The sequence below is a fragment of the Temnothorax longispinosus genome, chromosome 9, assembly GCF_030848805.1.
Source record: "Temnothorax longispinosus isolate EJ_2023e chromosome 9, Tlon_JGU_v1, whole genome shotgun sequence".
NCBI classification, from domain to species: domain Eukaryota; kingdom Metazoa; phylum Arthropoda; class Insecta; order Hymenoptera; family Formicidae; genus Temnothorax; species Temnothorax longispinosus.
In genome coordinates this window covers 11,695,294-11,720,084 of record NC_092366.1, presented here as the reverse complement: position 1 = coordinate 11,720,084, position 24,791 = coordinate 11,695,294, and the positions used below count along the sequence as shown (strand labels likewise).

At 38.3% G+C, this 24,791-nt stretch overlaps 2 protein-coding genes across 4 annotated transcripts in view; one reads left to right on the top strand and one right to left on the bottom strand.

Annotated features, from left to right (window-relative positions):
- Positions 1-24,791, bottom strand: part of Uvop (ultraviolet-sensitive opsin) — a 127,285-nt gene that overhangs the window by 80,151 nt on the left and 22,343 nt on the right. The gene's annotated exons all lie outside the window — the stretch shown is intronic.
- Positions 1,163-2,838, top strand: LOC139819171 (uncharacterized). The gene is made up of 2 exons (XM_071788369.1): positions 1,163-1,334; positions 1,451-2,838. Exons 1-2 carry the CDS (start codon positions 1,163-1,165, stop codon positions 2,539-2,541), a joined length of 1,263 nt encoding a protein of 420 aa, XP_071644470.1. The 3' UTR covers positions 2,542-2,838.

Genomic DNA, 24,791 nt, shown 5'->3' with positions numbered 1-24,791 from the left:
GGTGAAGTTCCTGACTTTAGAATACCGCACAGTGATTACTACTCGATTTTTAAATGCAAATTACGTGCGCAAACTAGCGAATACCTCCGATGCCGCGGTTCTTAAAAAAGGCGTCTATTTTTATAATTACTTTTATTCGGGATAAGGTCGCCCATGGTTTTATAAAAAGCCATTTAAAAAAAAAGAAATAGTCTTAGCCAACAGATTGCGTAGCGGGCACTATAATTTGAATCATTACCTAGCCAGGAAAAACATTATAGACTCGTGAGCTTGCCCTTGTGGCTACCCCATTTAAGACATCAACCATGTAGTTTTTGACTGCGAATTATTTTCCGAGAAAACCTCTTATTTACTTAAATATATTAAGGAAACTTTTCCTCACCCTCCCAAAGACATTCTTTTTTACTTGAGTAACCCTTCTCATCAATTCATTCGCCTTCTCCTTGCAACTTGCAAATCCATGGACCTTCAACTTTAGTTTCCCTCTCTGGCGGGAACGAGAACCGGCAGCGCCAATCAGATACCATTCCCGGCCGCGGCGCGCCACGGTGCTCGCGTCGACCATCACTCGACGCACCATCTAGTATCGACGCCTACTACGGCCTACAACAGTTGCAAGACACGCCGTTGCGGCTCACATGACGGGATTCGAACGTGAACTGTTCGAGTGAGCGGACGTGTCATCATCTCTGCGTGTTCGAGCGTTTTGCGTGCTTGTCGGATCGAACTAGTTTTCGGTTAAGTCTCGTGAATCATTTTATCCACCGTCAGATCGCATAATTATAATTATATACGAGCTATAAGCCCCTTGATAGCTCTACGACATAATTTATTACCGCGAAGTGTGGTTATCTCAGCCCGGTCAGGCAACCTCTTTCTCTGGATAGTGGTGTTGCGGAAATAATGCGAGGGGCTTCGGCCTCTCGCACTGGTGTAGAGGGGTGGAGCATCCTGGGATTCCTCCCCATCCTGATAATAGTCGTACAACATCCGTTCACATCTCAGCCCCATTAACACAAGTTTCGTGTCTCAACATGCGAGCGAGAATTCAATCCCGCACAGAATAACTCTACACTCTCGCGTGTCTGTGTCGGACATTCTCAAAATCAGCGATAAATATCTAAATAACGTAGAAGATAGTCCGCGAGACAATCCCCTCCCAATGGACGAGGACGAGAGTAACGAATATATGGACACGATGCCGGCGAACGGCAAGGATGTGTCCTTGACGCCTGCTGTAAACGATTCAAATAACACCACCCTCCCCCCCATAGTAGGCAACGATCGAAAGAGGACTTCGCCACCCTCGGACTCGGATGTGCCCAACAACTCAGGTAACACCCCTAAAATTAGCAAAAAAGAGTCGAACAATCGCGCGCCGCAGGAAGGCGCACTCGCTCTATTGCCCAGTGAGTCGACATTTAAATATTCCCACACGGATAAATCGCCATTTTCGGTATTTGTCCAATCCACCAAGAAGGAGGCGACCCCTCCCTACACTCCCTTAATGTCAGCAGGCTAATTGCACAATTTGCGTACAAAGATGTAATCGAAGTCCGTAAAACCGGCCGAGGTAGAGTCACGGTAGACTTTCGTTGTCGCGTAGCTGCAAATAATTTAGTTAATAATCCTATACTAAAGGCACATAACCTTAAAGCCTATATCCCGTCGTTTAAAGTACAAAGAATAGGCATAATCAAAGACGTGCCTAAGGAATTTGCAACGGATTCGTTGGCAGAATACATTGAGTCACCCGTTAAGATACAAAGCATCGATCGGTTAAATCGTCGCGTCAAAGTAGGCAAAGAATTTCAGTTTCTTCCATCTCGCACGCTAAGAATCAAGTTCGCGGGTCAAGCTCTCCCGAACTCGGTTAGCTTGTTTAAGGTTAAATATAAGGTATATCCATTTATACCTAAAACACGTATATGTTACTCATGCTTTAGAGCTGGTCACATCGGTAGCCAATGCAAAGGAAGTCCCCGATGCTTATTCTGTGGCAAAGATAAGCATGACAAGGATGAAGAGTGCCCCCACAAGGACAACCCACTCAAATGTATAAACTGTGGCGGCAATCACCGAGCCACATCGGTGGACTGCCCAATAATTCTACAACATAAGCAAATCAACGCTTTGGCCGCTACGAAAAATGTATCATATATTGAGGCTAGAAGAAAGGTTAAAGGCAATAAACTGTCCGATGATCCAAAATTTGACTTTGTTAATTTTCCGAGTACAAGTACTTCAAACACAATGGCAAGTTTCTCTATCGGTAGTAATAATATGCCGCCGCTTCAGAATAGGTTTGGTCTTTTATCTAAAGATGTAGCCACATATTCAGATCATGATTGCACAGAAAACCCTATTTACGCTAATATAGCGGCTAGACCCTCTCATCCGCGCACACCTCCTCCGAGAGGTGCCATCACTAAATCGACTAGCGCTCGTAACGACTTCAATCGTATCCTATCTACAATTCTCAGCTCAGCATTACGAAGCGCTGTTTTATCCCAACGGCAGAATGTCGAACGGCGTCACTGACTCAACTCCCTCTCCCATTCTGGCTTCCACTCCGAAATCATCAGACACGGATGCTGATGACAGAGCTCCTTCTACATCTACGACCAATAGAGACTATGCACCCAACTTTTCATTTATAATACACCCTCTCCTACAAGAAGTCGAAGAATTTCTTAAGAACCAACTAGCTAACCTTTTCCACTCTTTCAGCCTTCAAGAACCTGTCAATTAACAATCGACTCAGCATACCACTCCTAATCTTAGCGGTGACATCTGTCACGTTCCCGTCGCAAGGGCATAACTCCTCACTGGTGGAAATCAAAATCCTGCAATGGAATTTTAGAGGAATACAAAGTAAACTGCCAGACCTGCAACTATTGGCAGAAAAATATAATATTTTCTGTATACAAGAGACTCTCCTTTCGGAGGTGAGTAGAATAAGCGTTAGAGGCATCTATGCTCTAAGGTATGATATTGTGAACCCAGGACTATGCGGCATTTGCTTCCTTCTAAGATCAAATATCAAAGCATCCTCTGTACAGCTACCCTTTATACTACATTATTCTATTAAGGCGGCTGCCATTACTCTACTGTTCCAAGACAGCAAGTTACTCGTGCTCAATGTTTACAGACACCCCAACAACGACACCCCAGCACACGCACTTAATGATATATTTAACTTTGCATCCGGTTACAAATATGCACTCATAGTAGGAGATCTAAATGCGCATCAACGCCTTTGTGGCTGTGCACGCAATGACAACATTGGCAACCGACTGGCATCTCGCATCGAGTCGCACAACTATCTCATACTCAACGACTTTACAAGTACGCGCTTTAATCCAAATACCAACAGCGGCTCCATCATCGACCTCGCCCTCGCGTCTTTGGACCTTGCTGGCGTCTGCTGTTCGAGCACTCTGGACGATCCCATGGCCAGCGATCATTATCCAATTGAAACTATTATCAACCGAACAGCGGCCAAAGTCAAGCGTTTCGCATATAAACTAAAACTAAGCGACATTCAACTCTGCGAACTCAGCATCAGATTGGAGAAAAGTCAGGAATCTTCCATCATACTTCCGATAACGAACTCGAGGACTATGAGAACGTGGTAGACTACATAAAAAAAAAACGGCCACAGAAATACTTCGTGAGGAGGGTAAAGACGGCAAAGTTGGTTCCAGAAACGTTGCTTATAAGGGTACTTCTGCCCCATGGTGGAACACGAAGTGCACTGAGACAGTTAAAGAACGCAAAACGGCTTTGAAGGTTTTTAAGCGGGATCCTTCCAGAGATACCTATCTAGCGCTTAAACGTCAAAATAGAGAATGCAGGCGTATTCTTTCTAAGCAGAAAAGGAATGGATGGCGCTTCTTCTGCACGAACTTCAGCTCTAAAACTCCTACCTCAGAAATATGGCGACTGGTTAGAGCCTTCAAAAACAAAGACAAATGCGCCTTTACGGACCACAAAATCCTCGAGTCCTCGCAACAGACAGCGGTCAACAAATTATGCCCACCTTCCTGCTCTCCACCACTAGCTCCTTCACTGCGTGACATGCAAAGGGAAGATGAAGCTTCGCCAAACATACAGTTATGGATGGATCAAACTTTCTCCATGAACAAGCTCAAATCGGCTCTGGCATCTACTAAGGCGTCTTCATCCCCGGGTTTGGATCAGGTGAACTACGCAATTATAAAAGCTCTTCCTGAAAGCTTCAAAGCTCACTTATTGGACATCTTCAACAAAATTATTGCAAAGGGCACTTTCCCGGACATTTGTAGAGAATCGCTAGTTGTATTAATTCCCAAACCGAACTCGAATGGCGTTCGCCCAATCTCATTGTTGTCCTGTTTACTTAAAACACTGGAAAAATGCGTTTATAATAGACTACGTTGGCATCTCAAAGCCAATGATATATTTTCAGAATCTCAATTTGGCTTCCGCAGCTTTAGATCGTGTAGCGACAGCCTGGAAATACTTTCAAATGTCATCCATCTTGGACTCATTAATGGCAAATTCACCGTTTGTGTGTTACTGGACATCGCGGGAGCATTCGACAACGTTAGGCCGGAAATACTGGAAGAGGATCTCAAGGAAGCTGGCGTTTCGGCGGGCATACGCTGCTTTATAAGTAACTTGCTGCGTAACAAGAAAATCTTCTTCTCTCGTGAAGGCAATATACAGGGCCCTTGTAACACCCACCAGGGTGCCCCACAGGGATCCATACTTAGTCCTCCGCTCTTTGGCCTCTATGTCAAGGACTCTAAACGGCAGCTAAGTCCAGGAGTGTACTCCCTGGAATATGCAGATGACATAGTTGTTTATACCACCCACAAGTCCATTGAAGAAGCGTATTGGCTGATAGAGGCCTCCTTAGAGGCACTGAATCGCTATCTGCGCGCTAGAGGCCTTGATCTGGCCCCCGCCAAGTCCCGCTGTATGGTGTTTACGCGAAAAAGAGTATATCGTCTTCCTAAACTCAATATAATAATAGATGGCATCGCCGTACCAATGGCAAGCGAACATAGGTTTTTAGGCGTTATCATAGACAATAAGATGAGCGGAAAGACTCATATAAAGTATCTACTTAACGAGGGTAGAAGAATTTCTGGAATACTAACGGTTTTAGCGGGCATCAAATGGGGGGGGCCACCCGCAACTATTACTTTCGCTGTATTGCGCAGTCTTCAGAGGCGCCATAGAATATGGCTGTATCGTCTTTAAATATATAGGCAATAAGCAGCTCTTCCTTGCCATCTGTTTAAAATGTAAATAGAAATGGAGGAGAGATCATATAGAGATATTGTGTTCGTAATAAATTAGTCAGATCGAGACATGTTAGATGGCGATACGAGCGTCGTCTTGTGTGTTCCCGCGCGATCTGCGCTGGACGCATCGTAATCTGAATAAAGTATTGTATTGCGCGTGCGCTAGGAGGAAGCGTGCGATCCTACGACGAACGGTCGAGCATTCGTTTCCGGGCGTTGGTCGAGGTAACAACGTGCTCGTGCTTGAGACGTACCGGTGTTAGAATATTTGAGAAGCGAGAATCGTAGCATTGACAAATACCGATTATCGTATAAACGACGTGATTTCCGATATCTGCTACCTGTATAGCAGCTCTGTTCAACGATAAACAGACCTTACGAAGCATACGCTACGAGATTATACCGGCTCAGAGACAGACCACGCCTTTATAACTGCGTGCAAAGAAGGAAGGACGATCCGCCATTACCGTATCGTCGTATCTCACAAAGGAACAACCGCTGTTAAACGACTTGAGATAATGATGGTCTATCAGAAAGAGGACAATAGATTCTTTGTTTAAGAATCTATCAAACAAACAGAGATTTCTTCAGTCTAAAGGTAACGATTAGAATTCTGAAAACCATAGATCCTTATCGGTTATTGAGAGTCACTCGTATTCTCGAGTGTTACGACGGATTAATATTCCCGTCTCTTCATAGTGATCTTGGTTGCAGATTTCGTGAAAAGTAAAGGAGGCTAACGTTCTCACATAACGATGCCTATTGTCTGCCGACAAACATGACTTAACATGTAAAAATAAAATCTATTCGAATCTGAGCTCAGTAAATTCTTAGAGTGATTAGTTTAAGGTTGCAACCGATACATATATGATAATCTTCTTACTTTAACATGTAATTAATTAAAAGCCACGAGAAATTGTAGTCATTTTGACTGAGACATACTTTAACTTTGTATAAAATTACTCGCTTTATTATATTCATTATTTCGTCATAATTATTTAGCTTTATATGTATATTATTACAATCCTGCGCATGTTCGCGTATATTATATTATCTTCGTTGAGAAATATGCAAGGTTGAAACGGTTATTGGTAAAATAACTATAAATGGATACGTCTTTCATTACAAAGAAACAAAAAAAAGAAGATATATAGATATATATAAAAGGTGATGTATAATATTATGCATAATATTTTGCATATTATCGACTACATTCAGAGTTTGTTGAATACTTCCGAAGATATTAGCATTATAAGTAGACTGAAATTACATCACATAGTTTAATACGACGTATCAATCTATCCATTCCATGTTCTTTATTACTATGTATTTATGCTTCTTTATTTTGAGTGATTATTTACTTTATTTTGTGTATTATCTGTTTCATACGAACGGTCTAATTACAGGAACATAATACGAAGTAAGCTATATTATAGTCTTACAAATACTAATTGAAGTTACATCCAGTCCTGATAAAGATGAAAAGAATATTACTTCTTTGAGAAATCAACCTTCGAAAGTTATTATATGATCTGACTATTGTGAAGCGTATTTGATTGAGCAAACTAACACAAGACCATTCGTTTGAGACGTATTATATCTTCTATGACTTGCTATTTGTGTTATATGTATTAATTCAAACCACTTAAAGGAAATTCACTTTGGAATACTTAATTGTATGTTACAATATATGATCTCTCCCTCGAAGAATAAATTGTATGTGTCGTTTCATCTATTCCTAAAATCTCAAGCCTAGGCTCCTGCGCGAGCTTGTACGAAACACCATCCAACGCCTACAATGAAAGCTACTAAGATGTGCTATGGGCTACCGCATGTCTACGCCTATAAATGTGATCCTAGATGAGACTAAAGAGCCTCCACTATGTTATCGTTTCGCATACCTTATTCATAATTATTTGGTCAAAAGCTTCTCTTGCAGCTTTAACCCAGTTATAGCAAGCCTGGAAAACGTACAGTTTAGCACAATCGGCGCTGTTAAGAGAGCCAAAGCATACCGCATGATCCCACTTTTTAGATCTTTCCTTGCAGTTAAAAACATACGAGGAGTTATGCATCGCTCAGTTGCACTTCCCTATTTTACTTATCTTTTTTTTTCACTCATTAATCAACCTAAATTATTACAGTTCTCTCATCCGAGCATTGACTCTATCTCCGCGCACGAAGCAAATGCATTTTAAAGAATCATTTGCGGAATACACGCTTGGATCAACCACTTTCTACACTGACGGTTCTAAGATTGACTCTTCAAGAGCGGTAGGCGCCAGTGTTTACTCACCAGACTTACCTATTGAAATCCGTTGCAGGCTCCCTCCCGATGCTTCCACCTTTTCGGCGGAGGCCTGGGCAATTTATGAAGCTCTCTTTATCATTTATCAACTCCAACTCCAAATTCAGCTATCATATTTTCTGATTGTAAAAGCGTTCTACAGACAATCACTTCGCACAACATCACACATAATAATTACATTATTACACTATTACACTCATTCGCAATATGTACAGCAGAGCAGTCGCTGCGGGCTCTAGGATAGTGGTAGCGTAGATCCCGTCACACAAGGGAATCATAGGTAACGAGAGAGCGGACTTTCTGGCTAAGAAGGCCATCACAACAGGCAGAAAATCCAACTTCAAGGTACCATACACGGATCTTTATCACAGATCTAAAACCATTCTAAATAACAAGTACAGAGCTTATTTAGAAAACGCGGCTTACACTAAAGGAAGCTTTCACTACTCCCACTATCATAATGATAATGTCAAGCCTTGGTACTATCGGTTAATGCTCAGCAGAGCACAAATAGTCATTATTAACCGCCTTCGCAGTGGTCATTACAACCTGAACCTTAGTCTGTATCGTAAAAATATTGTCGATTCATCAGGGTGTCCTTGTGGGGATCCCTATTAAAATGCAAATCATATAATCTTCAGATGAGAATTAATTCGGGTCAAAACCCCCCCGGGTTAGGTATCTTCGGGAAAGTTCCCAACCCATCCTATGGACATATTCCCCCTTATCAAGAACCCGACTCCTAAGTTATGTCGCTTGCTTCTTTCTTATTTTAATTCCTGTGAACTCTACATTTAAATTTCCAGCCTTGACCACTCACCCCCTCCCCTCAAAGAGCAATCATGGCTTACGCCATCTGCTGAGCATATACTTCGTCGAATTGAATAATGGCCGACACTATCCGTGAAGGAATCGTGGGCCATAAATCAGAGGAAGAAGAAGAAGAAGAAGCGGCTCACACGACAATTGGATCATCCTGGCCATATTTGGAGCAGTATTGCTTAAAGGCCATTTCACAAGAAAAAGAAGAAGAAGAAGAAGAAGAAGAAGAAGAAGCTTAGTCAGCAGTCTTCGTCGTCGCGATCTACATAACCTGTACGTACAAGCGATACAAGTGTGAAATATGAGCTGGAGCGAGCAGCCTCGACGTAAGAGACGTTTCGAAACGAAACGAAAAATTGATAGAATCTATTTCTCCGTGCGCTATACTCATCAGCTGACACGTGCGACGCTGCCAAGCTGCCGCTAGTGCCGCTCGAGTCCAACCGGGCTAACTACATTTGACCTACATGCATGAACCACCTTAATACGTCGAATATTTCTCGAAAAGTAATAAAGGAAAATATCTATACTTTATTATAGTGTTTTTGAAAGCTCTCAATGTGAGTTAAATGCTTCTGCAATTTATTTGAGTTGTTTTTTATAACCAATTTTCTTGATATGCCAATGTGTTCAGAATATTCTAAAACGCTGAGATCCGATTCCAAAATTCTAATTTTTTGAGGATGGCGACGATGGGTTTAGTTTTTTTTTAAGTTTAGCTTTGTTTTTTGAAAAAATTTTAGTACTGGTTTCATTAAAATTGGTTTACAACGAAAAAACTACTCATTTATTTTATTAACCGATTTTCTGAAGTATATTAAAATTTTAATGAATCGGAGACCTCATTTAGGTATCTTTTCTTTTTTTTTCTAAAGTCTCCAAAGTCTCCAAAAAAGGTTACCGATTTCTATCAAAATCTCCGTAATTGTTTTAATTTCCATAAATTTTGTGATTGTTAAGTATACTATGCGGTTGAATGCCTCGGGCATACTCGCGGCGCAATCCGTCCCTGTCGCCTTGTCGAAGCTATGCGATCACGTGATGGCGCCCGAGCTCCCCTCCCCGAATCCGCTCAGAAGCTCGCTGCGAGTCAAGCAAGCAGCACGTGAAGCGCGGCCAGCACAAGCCTAACGACTTTTCAGTTATTGTTAGTTGTGTTGTCGAAGAGCAATAAAGTATAATTAAACTAAAAGACTCATTGTCTTGACCACGCCGTTCCCGAGAAGAACACCGGAGAGCAACGCGTGGAAGGAGCTTAAGCCAGCCATTCTCTTTCAACAAAAATTAGAAAGAGAGGGAAAGAGTTCTCTAACAGTGATATTAAGCTGAAATTTGTTTTTATGGATAGAGTGTCATTAAAAGAAGGTTGGTATTGAATTTGGCGTCAATCGCTGAAGGGGTTACCGATTCATGTTAAAAAAAAATGTAAAGTTATACATGTAATCTTATATAGAATATCATTAAAAAAAGGTTGGCATTTACTTTGGCGAGAATCGGGGAAGGGATTACCGATTTCTGCAAGAAATTTATACTTAACACTGGAAGGATCTCGTATTGACATGAATTTGTCGTCGATCCGGGGATACCGATTTATAAATAGAGTATAAGTTATACATGTATTGAGGATTTTTTCTTACGAGAAGGATTCCCATTTGGTGCATGTAGCCGCGTAGCGGCAGTGCGCGTTACTAGCGTTCAAACAAATTACAAATTTTTACGAAAATTTACAACTATCTGCTAACGTTTGATTTGGGAGTGAAAATTTGACATTGAGACAAAATGAGAATAAATATAGCTCGGACTTCAAGTTCTTTCAAGTTCAGACGAGTTGTAGAATGTTGTTTTTACTCGTAACAAGTTGTAGCTCTACTTGGTTCTATTTTCAGTTTGTCTGCAAGAATTGTCAAAGCAAGTAGGTTTTGTAGAAAGTTGTACTTTCTACAATAAATTTCAATAATTTGCGACGGGAGCTAGGCAAGAAATTCGTGATTTCTCGTAGAATCATTTAGTATCTATAAAAAATTATGAGAAACTACGCTCTAATTAGTTTTGACTTTTCTTTCAAGTTCAACGAAGTTGTAGATTATTGTTGTAATTCGTAGAAAGTTGCAGTTTTAACTAAAGATTACAAGAAAGTATGCCTATAGAGTATTTTCCACAATCGGTTTGAACCGATAGACTCGAGTCCGTAAGAGTTGTCAAAAGTAATAGTATTTCTTAAAAAGTCGTACTTTCTATGCTAAATTACAACTGTGAATGCCTCCAGGTAGTGAATTTTTGGTGGAGATTAGTAACTGTAAAAATTCATAATTTGTGGTACAATCTTGTAGTATTTATGAAAAGTTACGAGAAACTACGCTCTAATTAGTTTACTTTTCTTTCAAGTTCAACAGAATTGTAGATTATTGTTGTAATTCGTAGAAAGCTACAGTTTTAAACTTTACACTAAAGATTACAAAAAAGTATGCCTGTCGAGTATTTTTCACAATCAGTTCCGTAAGAGCTGTCAAAAGTAATAGTTTTCCTTAAAAATTTATATTTTCTATGTTAAATTACAACTGTGAATGCCTCCAAGTAGTGAATTTTGGTGGAAACTAGTAACTGTAAAAATTCATAATTTGTAATACAATCTTGTAGTATTTATGAGGAGTTACGAAAAACTACATCCTGGTTAGCTCTTTTAAGTTCAATAAAGTTTTAGAACGTTGCTGTGAGTTGTAAAAAGTTGTAGCTTTTATACGAATATCTTGCCTTACTTGTTTCTATTTTTGGTCAAAGTCAGAAACAGTTGTTAAAAGTCGTACTTTTTTTAGAAACTTGTAATTTCTATGAAAAGTTACAACAAATGATTCCGTCCATTTTTTCGTTTACCATTTTTGTCCGAATTATGTCGTAGAAACTAGTAGTTTAGCATAGATACTTATAATTTAAATAAGAAACTGCAAACTAACTATTTTTTTCTCGTAGAAGGTTATAGCTCATTTTAAATAATTGTATAAATTTTCTACGAGAAAACTACAACTTGTTAAAATATGAGTGAGTTGTACATTTCGGATACTTTATTGCAGACAGTCATAATTTGTTTTCGGAATAACATACTTTCTCATAGATTTCCGCCAGGGATAATTAAAACGATATATGGATATATATTTCGCTTCTTACTTTAATTAGATCATATTATGCTATCATAGATTGTATATTGGAGATAGCGGACTTAGTGCGATCTCGAAGAAATTGCAATCAAACAACTCAATTATGTTCTGCATTTATATTGCCGTTATGTGGACGATGTAGTAATGGATTCTCCGCATGATGAAATTGAATAATACTCTGGAGATTTTCAACTCTTTGCACAAAGGGTTGCAATTTACGTGTGAGATCGGACATGGTGAAAGGCTTAATTTTTTAGATGTTACAATTATTGTAGAGGATAACAGAATCATTTTCGATCACTTCCATAAACCTACTTTTTCTGGAAGATACCTAAATTTTAGTTCTAACCACCCACTATGGTGTGTGTGAAGCTAGCGTCTCATTTTGCGGAAACTCACAAATTATTGAGAGTTCTGACTTCCTTTTCAATAGTTCTAGAGTTCCTGCTAGTTTAAACAAATAGTTCTGGCTTTTAAAGCCAAAAAACGCGTCAGTACAAACTGAGACGCTAGGTTCACGCAGCGTCTCACTTTGTCCTACACAAGTTCCACTACTGTATCTCATCAGATTTTGCGAGATCTATAGTTCTATAACAGTTCTATAAAGAGTTCTGCCATATAAAAGCAAAAAAATTAATTATAAAGTACTAAAAAAAATTACAATGTAACGAGTATACCGAGTTGAGACGCCAGTTGAAATCTCGGAGTTCCGATTTATGTAAAATATTTTTCGAGTAGTTCTGAGCATATTGAAGCATTTCTTAAAGAGTTCCGAGCGTTAGAATATTTGTGTTATATTTTAAAAAATTAATATTAACCGAAAAGTAATCATGACGGAAAACGATGAAACGCTAAGCGAAATCTCGGAGTTCCGATTTATGTAAAATATTTTTCGAGTAGTTCTGAACATATAGAAGCATTTTCCAAAGAGTTCCGGGCATTGGCATTGTTGTATAATTTGTAAATAAATTAATAACACTCGAAAGTCAGGAATTTATCGAAAATAGGTGAGACGCTGGCCGTATTTCGACAGTTCTGCGAGTTTTATTATAATTTTCGTACAGTTCTGAACGTGTTCTAACGTTTTCTAAAGAGTTCTGGCGATAAACATTATTTAATCATTTTTTAAATAATTTTTATCGCCCGAGAAAGACGCATTTACGGGTATATGAGTGAGACGCTGTAGGAAATCTCGGAGTTCTGGCTTATATAAAATATTTTTCGTATAGTTCTGAACATATAAAAGCAATTTCTAAAGAGTTCCGGGCATTGGCATTGTTGTATAATTTGTAAATAAATTAATAACACTCGAAAGTCAGGAATTCATCGAAAATAGGTGAGACGCTGGCCGTATTTCGACTTCTCTGCGAATTTTATTATAATTTTCGTACAGTTCTGAACGTGTTCTAACGTTTTCTAAAGAGTTCTGGCGATAAACATTATTTAATCATTTTTTAAATAATTTTTATCGCTCGAGAAAGACGCATTTACGTGTATATGAGTGAGACGCTGTAGGAAATCTCGGAGTTCTGGCTTATATAAAATATTTTTCGAATAGTTCTGAACATATAAAAGCAATTTCTAAAGAGTTCCGGGCGTTGGCAATGTTGTAAAATTTTTAAATAAATTAATAACGCTCGAAAGTCAGGAATTTATCAAAAATAGGTGAGACGCTGGCCGTATTTCGACAGTTCTGCGAGTTTTATTATAATTTTCGTACAGTTCTGAACGTGTTCTAACGTTTTCTAAAGAGTTCTGGCGATAAACATTATTTAATCATTTTTTAAATAATTTTTATCGCCCGAGAAAGACGCATTTACGGGTATATGGGTGAGACGCTGTAGGAAATCTCGGAGTTCTGGCTTATATAAAATATTTTTCGAATAGTTCTGAACATATAAAAGCAATTTCTAAAGAGTTCCGGGCGTTGGCAATGTTGTAAAATTTTTAAATAAATTAATAACGCTCGAAAGTCAGGAATTTATCGAAAATAGGTGAGACGCTGGCCGTATTTCGACAGTTCTGCGAGTTTTATTATAATTTTCGTACAGTTCTGAACGTGTTCTAACGTTTTCTAAAAAGTTCTGGCGATAAACATTATTTAATCATTCTATATGTTCAGAACTATACGAAAAATATTTTATATAAGCCAGAACTCCGAGATTTCCTACAGCGTCTCACCCATATACACGTAAATGCGTCTTTCTCGGGCGATAAAAATTATTTAAAAAATGATTAAATAATGTTTATCGCCAGAACTCTTTAGAAAACGTTAGAACACGTTCAGAACTGTACGAAAATAATAATAAAATTCGCAGCACTGTCGAAATACGGCCAGCGTCTCACCTATTTTCGATGAATTCCTGACTTTCGAGTGTTATTAATTTATTTACAAATTATACAACAATGCCAATGCCCGGAACTCTTTAGAAATTGCTTTTATATGTTCAGAACTATACGAAAAATATTTTATATAAGCCAGAACTCCGAGATTTCCTACAGCGTCTCACTCATATACCCGTAAATGCGTCTTTCTCGGGCGATAAAAATTATTTAAAAAATGATTAAATAATGTTTATCGCCAGAACTCTTTAGAAAACGTTAGAACACGTTCAGAACTGTACGAAAATAATAATAAAATTCGCAGCACTGTCGAAATACGGCCAGCGTCTCACCTATTTTCGATGAATTCCTGACTTTCGAGTGTTATTAATTTATTTACAAATTATACAACAATGCCAATGCCCGGAACTCTTTGGAAAATGCTTCTATATGTTCAGAACTACTCGAAAAATATTTTATATAAACCGGAACTCCGAGATTTCGCTTAGCGTTTCATCGTTTTCCGTCATGATTACTTTTCGGTTAATATTAATTTTTTAAAATATAACACAAATATTCTAACGCTCGGAACTCTTTAAGAAATGCTTCAATATGCTCAGAACTACTCGAAAAATATTTTACATAAATCGGAACTCCGAGATTTCAACTGGCGTCTCAACTCGGTATACTCGTTACATTGTAATTTTTTTTAGTACTTTATAATTAATTTTTTTGCTTTTATATGGCAGAACTCTTTATAGAACTGTTATAGAACTATAGATCTCGCAAAATCTGATGAGATACAGTAGTGGAACTTGTGTAGGACAAAGTGAGACGCTGCGTGAACCTAGCGTCTCAGTTTGTACTGACGCGTTTTTTGGCTTTAAAAGCCAGAACTATTTGTTTAAACTAGCAGGAACTCTAGAACTATTGAAAAGGAAGTCAGAACTCTCAATAATTTGTGAGTTTCCGCAAAATGAGACGCTAGCTTCACACACACCTTGGATCCGTAACTTCGGATATGCTATAAAAGACTATGCTATAAAAGAGGCGTAGTATACGGTCTGACAGATAAAATTATTTTGTTGTCCCACCCACAGTTCCATAAAAAGAATTTAAAAGGAGAAATTAACACACTATTAGACAATAGATATCCGCTTAGTTTCATATTTTCCACTATCAAGAACAGGATTAAACATCTTTCATCTCTTAACAATATTCAAGTATACAAGACCACCACAATAGTGATATTAAGATACTTAACTTTACCATCCCTGATATTAATTCTATTTCTGAAAGTTTTACAACGTTGGCCATAAAACTTAAGTACCGTTCTGCGTTCACGATTCCGTTTAAACTAAACAATTTTATAAAAACTGAGAAAGAGATACATGTGTGCGTGCGTGCGTGCGCGTGCGTGTGCGTGTGCGCGTGTGTGTGTGTGTATATAACATTATAACTGGAGGGAGCTGATACCGAGGAGATCTTTATAAGAAGGAAGGTGCATTCAAAAATCACACACGTATGCATATGCTGTCTTGTAAATGTCATAAATTGCTGTCTTGTAAAAGTTGAAGAGAACGAAAAAGTGATCTGTAGCGCAATTCGTATAGTAGGCAAGTTAAAATATTAATTGAATCGAGTCCATTATATTATGATAGACGTTGATTTTATATCTTTTATGATCTATGGTGTCTGGAAATATTAATTATTCACGAAAGCAATAACAACAAAATAAATTTTGGTAAATTTTATATTCGTATTCAGCAATCTTTAACATTTTAAAAAATAATTAAATTAAATATGTTCTTCTCAAAAAAGATTAGATTCTAAAAAAATTAATTAATATTTAATTTAAATATATCATAATAAAAATTATAATAGCAAAGTTTTTGGAAGTGGTGGACAAACGAGTTTACATTTTTAATATAACATTAACATAATTATTTTTTAAACCACCTCTAATTGCATTAATTAAATTATTTATATTTAACTATTAATATAAGTAGATTAATTATTTTTTATTGAAAAAAATTATAATTATTTTTCACTAATTATTAATTTTCAAATAAGTAGTAATTTATTTTTGACAAACTATTTGTTCACGATAACAATCGAAATTCCGTTCGCTAGAAAGAAATTGTTGGGCGCCGTCTCTCTGTCAACGGCCCTGACGTCAGCGCGTGAGATCTCGATCGAAGACACGGGCTTGCCACGGAGCGTCGCCCAATAATCCCTCAATTTATGCGAACTCACAAGAGTCATGCGCACGCGTTTCCGCGCTTTCGTTCACCACGCAACGCGGATCAATCGCGGATCGATACGATTCGTCTCCTTTGACGCGCCCTGCTCATATCTCGCTATGGACTATTGACAAATTCCGTTTTTATTATTGAAAAGTCAATGACATTTCAACGGCTTGAGTCTTGTCTCAGTTGTTGATTAATTGTGAATTAAGTTATTATATGATATTATTGAAAAGTCGATGACATTTCAACAGCTTGAGTCTTGTCTCGGTTGTCGACTTGTTGAATAATTGCAAATTAATTAAGCTATTAATCTGGGGTCGTAGTAAATTTTTGTTCAAATTCAAGGAAACAAATTTTATCAGAAACGCTTCTATTCTTCACTCTACTCGACTTTGTTTGCTCGCATAATATTTCATCACGTTACCATTTTTATTTATTTCGCTTGATTAATATTATCCCGCGTAGTTGTTAAGTCGTCAAAGCAATCCTTGGCACAATTGTGAATATAGTATATACCGAATAATTAATCTGAAATAAAACTCTAGTGAATTACTGTCAAATAAGGTCCTGGCAAGACTAAACGTAACTCAATATATAATAAAGTCATGACGTCTATGTTTATTTCACCGCCAAAACGAACGACTAGAGCCGGAACAAAAATAATAAAAATAAATAATAAAAAATCGTCAAACGACCAGAGTTCGCAAATGTCGCTCAACGAAACGTTTCCTACATCGTCTGAAAAGGGGGACGCGTTAAGTGGGGACATGCAGACCGGGCCCATTCTATCACAAACCGCTGAGAGCGCGGGGGTGGAGGGTTCGCCTATCGCTCGGAGCTCGGACACGGACGTTTTGACACAGTGAGCCATTGATGCTATCCCTAAAATCATTCGGGGGGAGGGTACACCAGTAGGTAGGGGAAGGGGATCGCGTGGAGCGACTCCGACTCTTAACGATAATTCACGTTGGCAATCATTAGAAACAACGTTTAGGACTTTGACGACGAGATTAGACTATTTTGATACGAGATTGGCACGCGTCGAGACACTCAAGAGTAAAATAGATATGTTGTTGCAAAGATTAAATATATCGAATAATACCGAAAATAATAATATTGTAATCCCACCGCTAAACTCAGGGGGGGAGGGGAAGATGCAACGGTGGATAACGAAACGCTTAATCACGTATACAGTAGCGACGAAGAGAATAACGTAGTAGATGTTTAATTAACACTGAGTTGTCAAGGACGTCTGGAACCAGGCAACGAGGTAGCTTGATTGATATAGACAATAAAATCCAGCTGTTGCATCAGAACGCACGTGGGCCACCGCGAGAAAGATCATCAAACTCCCCGGGAGCTTTTGTACCGTATCACCATGAGAGCGGACGAAAAAAAGCAGTAAACGTGGAACCGTCGAACAGTTTCCAGAATATCGATGAAGATATACAGCCGTCATGTCAGGATGCGCGAGGGTTATCTCGGGAAATATTACTTGGAACCGAGTAACAAAGCAGGCTATTACAGAATGAAGTTATCCCGGTAAACGAGAGAGGTTCAGTCGAAAAAGAACTCCGTAGAGTACATTTCGGTGATGAAAATCGGTCAATCTGAACACTCGATCACCAGACGTGAATCGAATGAGAGTGTTAAATGACGTTCGACATAATTCCCGAAACTCAAACGTAAAACAATTTAATCACCAGATTAGCGGGTGGCCATGCGGCATGGTTAAATTAACAATAACGCGATTAACACCTGAAGGCAAATTAGTAAGTGAAGATAACTACGTAACTAACAAAGAATACCGACAAATAATACAAAACAGAAGTGAATTGTCTCGCCGCGAGAATTTAATGTTCAGTTCTCAACCTAGACGCGAAAAACGTCCAGGAACACCTAAAAGAGGGGCCCTATCGTAGCGAAGTAGCGAATCGAGTGACAGTGACGACGACGCACGACTCAATAAACATAGTAGTTCGCGACCCAGAAAGGATAATTATTCGACAAATCGGCGGGAGCGGAAATTCACCCTCGTACGCGCACGATCGAGAATTCAATTCTGTCATGAAAATCGGGCGAATTGTTAGTAACTGGAACATCACTTTCCCTAAAACTGAAAAAGATCCCAAGCAGTTTCTGTTAATTTTAAAAGATCAGCTAAGCGTGAGTGGAATAAACAAAGATTTGTTTGTTCCATGTTTGTCTAATATCTTCGAGGGTCCGTACAGGGCCTTGTATTTATTGAATAAACAACGTTGGCGGACGTGGAAAGACTTTGCGCGAGCCTTCCGTTTTCAATGGGGAGTAAAGAAGGATGACGGTGCTCTCTTCTTATAGGTGCACAATTTAAAACTCGAAAAGGGTGAAAATCGCGAAGTTCCCTTGTCGGGCCTCATCTTCGAGAGGATGCGGCATCCTCCATCTTTCCGCGAACAACTAAAACAGATTCTGGTAAAGTTTAATCCACGGTTAACCTTCGAAGTCCTCAACTTGCAAATTAACGATTACGATGAGTTCTTGCACTACATAAACGAGCGCAGTTACCTATACCGCAGATCATTTGACACACAAAAGGGATCACGTGATAGAGCCGCTAAAACGGAATTAAAATATTTGCAAGACGATACAGACAAGGACGACATCCAACCAATAGAGGACAAAGACAGTGACGTAACCAATTTGCACGCCATTAAACAAAAGACCAATTGTACCGACAAAAAGAATTCATCGAACAATTCTAAGACTCTAGTCAAACAGAGACTCGAACATAATCTCGCGCGTTTTGGAAAAAAAAGTAAAACATTGACAGTTGATTCTAACTAACAGTCAAAAGAATCGCCTATGAAATTCGTTCCAGATCCGAGTAAAATGCTTTGCTATAATTGTGGCAAAACGGAACACGCTTCACGTTTGTGTACGGCTGATCGACAGATTGTATGCCATGTTTGCCGACGCAAAGGCCACATAAATAAAAATTGCCCAACGCGTTCGGGAAATGAGTAGGGCCCACATTAATCAAACCTCAGGTTACTGTTACGGAGAGCATTAATGAGGAAAATAAAATTAAAATTAATATCGAGCCAACTAAGTCATTAGATAAATTAGGCACTCGCGCAGATACAACGATACTAACTTATGTACAGGATAAAAAAAACTGACGAAAATGACTCGTCAATTAAATTAGACGTAATTGTCGAATTAACAGACGAGTCAAAACTGTCGGGCGATGACTTGGACGTAGTTACTTCAGACAAACCCTACAAAGAAATGGTACAGCTGTCAACATTGATAACGGACAAAACACCTGAAACAGCTACTGACATTACTCGGGAAAATGCGTTAGATATTGAGAAATTGAAAGTCTGGAGACCAATCGGTTTGCGACCCCACTTAGTCCATCGTTTGACACAGCGACGAATCTTTCGTGCCAATAACGGTCTGGTCGAGCCGAATAAAGTCATGAGAATGCCGATAGAGAATTTCCATTTTTGGCGAAAAAATTCGCGGTATATTAGACACGAGAAGTGAAATATCGTACTTAAGTCGAGCAACATATGAACGAGTAAAAAACCTTCAAATTAAAGACCTTTCCTCAGACTCGATATCAAGAAACGGAGTACAATTAGGTGATTAATAAGTCAGTCGTCAAGACTAAAAAGGGCACGTCTTTCGACATCAATGTGGGTGATGTTTAGCGTCCTCCCAAACCTGTCAAATGAATTAATCTTCGGGATAGATTTTTGGATGTCATTTAAAGTTAAAATCAATCCAACGACAGGAACTTAAACATTAGAGGGGAGTAAATATTCCAATGTCACAACGTTACGTTACACGAGCGGAATTAAGAACCTTGACGGTTGACGAAACGAATAAATTAAAAAACTTTCTCGACTCTAATTCGCGAGATTTGATAAAGAATCTACTGGAATGACTGACTTAACTAAACACGTCATTGAACTAAACGACCTTACTCCACATCAACAGAAACCTTATCGACGAAGCGAGGTTGTCCGTGAATTTATTAATAAAAAAGTCGATCGGTTATTGGAAAAAGGGATACGTAACTTGTGCGTGTGCGTGCGCGTGTGCGCGCGCGCGCGTGTGTGTGTGTGTGTGTGTGTGTCAGCAGAGATAAGGACCCCACAGTTCGTCACTCCCGCAGTATTTTATGACTCCAAACCCTATCCCCATGTCTCATCGATGGCAATGTCAACGACTATTATCACATTGCAGACTTTGGTCGGTTCCAAGTGGGCAATGTCGAAAATTAACAGGTTAGCCTTATGTAGGCAGGGGAGGGGCTCCGTTTCCACGCGAGACGAGTTGCCACATGAGTTTACAACTTTCCACGCATGGAAAGTCCACGCATGTACTTTGCAAGGCACACTATGTGTTTAGTTTAACGGTAGTGGAGCCCCCCGCAGGGGGGGGGAAACCTACTGCCTCCACGCATACACTTTCCACGTGAAACTCCAAATAGCACATATTAGTTTCATATACGTTTTTTGAACGTATACATAGTTTCATAACCGTAAAAAACCATTAAGAAGAATTTGAACAAAAATGTTTGAACAAAACCATGATTTAAGAAACGTATTTTTTAGCCTTTGTTGAAACATTTAAATTTATATTGCACTAATTATTAAATTTATATTGCACAAAATAAATCATTTTATCCATGCACATATATCCGCTTATTTACTTAAATTAACTTCGTCCTACCGGTCTTAATCTATTTGTCATCGGACAAATCTGAGCTTAGAAAACTTCCAACAGTTGCAAAATAAACGTTCTGCTGAACGTGGCCATTGAAAGAACATTTATACGTATGTTCCGTTTTGAAGAACTTCCTGAACTGGTGCACAGTAATGCAATTAAGTTAGAGTAAAACAAATATGTGCACCAGTTCAAGAATTTCTTCGAAAAAGAATAGATAGTATATGCATAAAGCTTATTCTAGAACATTCTCACGCATGTCTTAAAGATGTCATAAACATGTTCAAAAGACGTGAAAAGTAGGAATTTTAAATATCTTTATATCTAAAATGTCTTTATCATTAAAACAAAACGTTTCTATAATAGTTTTTTAAACGTTATTTTATCGGAAAGAAACGTTCCATCGAACGTTTTTCGAATAGACATTTTTACTCATAAGCAACGTTTCTAGAAATCGGTTATGAAACGTTTCGGAAAAACACTCATAATACATTTCTGAAACGTGTATGTGCTACCTGGGACGAGGTACCACATGGGTTTAGAACTTTCCACACATGAAAAGTTCACGCTTGTACTTTGCAAGATACACTATGTGTCTAGTTTAACGGCAGTGGAACCCCTCGCAGGGGAGCAGAACCTATACTGCCTTCACACATACACTTTCCACTTGAGACGAGTTGCCACATGGGTTTACAACTTTTTACGCGTGGAAAGTTCATACATGTATTCAAAAACATCCACATCGCGTCATGACATGTAATCAATAAGCGTCCACAACGCGTTGTGGCATTTTCACATTGCCAAAACGCGTTGTGGGCGTTATTGAAAGTACCACGATACAAATTTCGCGTTGTGGTCGGTTTTTTCGTTTAATGAGCGTCGGTCTTTGAGCCTGACATGTCTATTTAGCGCAGCGTGTTAGTCCACAGAGATTTAGCGACATTGCCTACATGAAACCGAGCAAAATCCGCAATGTAATAATAGTTGCTGACATTGCCATTGCTGGATGGGCAGTGTCAACTTTGCCTACATCAAACCGGGCAATGTCCACTAATAAACTACTTTGCCCAGTCGCGTTGTGCAATTGCCCGGGCAATGCCAACACTGCACACCATGCGGACTTTGCCCGTAACATATATATATATATATATATATATATATATATATATATATATATATATATATAATAAATGACTCAAATTACTTTGACGAAATAAGAGCAAATTTTTATATCCGTTTGGCTATAATAATATTTATATATTATATATGTATTGCCTATATATAATATTAATAATTATTTTAATATATAAATTTATATGGCGATTCTTACTAATGAATTCAAATTACGTCGAAACCTAATAAAAATTGCGAGCCGTTCTACTTTTTAATAGCATAAAAAATATTCCATTCAAAATACAAAAGATAAAAAAATAATAGTCTTAAGAAATATCGCGATTCTAATTATTAATGAATGAAAATTATGTCAGAAACATAATAAAAATTTGCAATTATTTTTATGTCCAGACATAATTTTAATTCATTAAATTATTATTATGTTGCGACCTAATTTTAATTCATTAAATTAAAATTTGATAAACAATATAAAAATTAGATGGCACACCGTTTTACTTCTCAATAGCATAAAAAATATTCCATTTAACGTAAAAGTTTCAAAAAATAATTGTCTTGAGAAAAATAGCGATTCTTACTAATGAATTAAATTTATGTCAAACGTAATAAAAATTGGATAAATTAAAATTATGTCAGGACATAGTAAAAATTCGGAATTATTTTTATGTCCCAACATAATTTTACCTACACAGCAAAATATATCACCAAGATACCTAGAAAATATCTAAATGACGGAATCTGATTGCGCAAGATATCATGAGAATATCTCAGACATCTCCAAGATTATAAAAAGCCATAATAATTTCATCTCAGATATGATATCTGATTCTGCATATATATCGGATATCTATGCCTCATTTAAAAGCAGATATGTTACATACGACTCAAATAGTAAGAAGAAAAAATTCTTTTTAAATTCTCGATTTATGAAATTGATTGTTTTTCCGTATTTATTCTCTGTTCTAAAATGATTCTTAAGAGTTCATAAGAAATTTATTTTTATGTCATCAATTCTGAGTCTTTCTTCAAATATAGAAAAAGTTCTTTTCATAAGAATTCGCAATAAATACTAAATTACGTTTCGGTACTATACCAATATTTTGCATTTTGCCATCTTTGTATGATATCTCGGAGGTATCACGAAAAATATTAGAGTCAAGTATCTCACAGGCTCGTCTTTTATCCTAGTGTGTAAGGATACAAGAAGGTACTGGCGCATGTAGCCGCGTCGCGGCAGCGCATGTTACTAGCGCTCGCGCGAAAATTTGCTGAGTCCCCTCGCGACATGTTGCTTTCGCATCGCGATCGTTACCTTCGGCGCAGCCCCAGAAAAAGTTTTCTAAGTCCCCTCGCAGCGAGTTGCTTTCGCGCCGCGGTCGTTACCTCCGGCGCCGTCCGAGTAAAAATTTTCGAAGTTTCTTCACGGCGCGGCGTCTGGCTTTCGCCGGGACGAATCGGTACGGCGTCCAAATCCTCTCGGATTTTTATTGGCTACGAATAAACTTGAGTTAATCTTTATAAAATATAAGAGCTAACTATAAATCGACCATATATTCAAATGCAAATGTTACAGAGATGTCTTTTTTAAAGATATAATGTGATATCGAGTAATGATGTCCTGTAGATATTCTGTAAATATCTGAAAATAAGATATCTCAGATTTGACTTAAAATTGTAGGCTATATCTCAGATATATTTTGCTGTTTGGGTAATTTCACGAATTAAAATTACATCTGGACATAAAAATAATTCCGAATAATTTTTATCATATCCCGACACAATTTTAATTCATTCAATTTTTATTATGTTTGACATAATTTTAATTCCGGAGCTGGGAATTTTTATTTCACATTGACAGCACTGGATAGCGCTAACAGTTCTTAAAGTACCTACATGTGACTGCCGGCGCGTGTTTGCGTAACCTCAAAAACAACGTTGCTTGGAAAATAAATTCGAAAATAAGGTTTGTGGCGATCACAGGCGTGACTACTTTAGCAATTTTAGCGAATCAGCGTTTCGCGATATTTATACCGCAAGCGATTTTCCTTACATCAAGCAATTGCACATGTACTTTAAGAACTGTTGGCGCTACTCACAGTACTGCCAATATTGTGGAATGGAAATCACTAGAGTTCCTATAATAAGAGTTAGGACAAACCGCCGCCATGTACAGCCAAATGATAGCTTTGTCTCACTCCCACTAACTTCTTGGCTGAAACATATGGCGACCATGATAGCTTTGTCTCACTCCCACTTACAGCTTGTCTCACTCTCACTAACTTGGCTGAAACATATGACGGGACCACGGTCTTACATACAGGTCTCTCAACTCGATAGAATTTCAGTGGTGGGGGTGACTCCAATATCGAAGTCATTTCTTGTGGTGTCGCTGCTATCGAGGGATGTCGATTTGACACGCGATTTGAAATACGTAACCTGTGTTGTCATTGCGTTAAATAGTTCGTCACAGTGCACGCGTTCTATAATTTGACGTAATGACAAAACCGTGCATTGTACCCAAATGCAAAACAGGCTTTAAAAGCCTGAAAATAAAACGGTCGGTTTTTAAAGTGCCAACGCATAGTGAACGGCTCAAAAAATAGCAAGCCGCGATTCCTAGCAAGAAACTGACGTCTTCGCATTATGTTTGTGAGAAACATTTTGAAGAGAAATATATTCTCAGAAAGTACGTCAAGCATGATGCAAACGGGAAAGTTATTGCAGAGGTAAGTTCTAGTTTCCTTAATTTATTTTAATTTATTTTAATTCATTTTTTGCAATTCATTGCTCACAA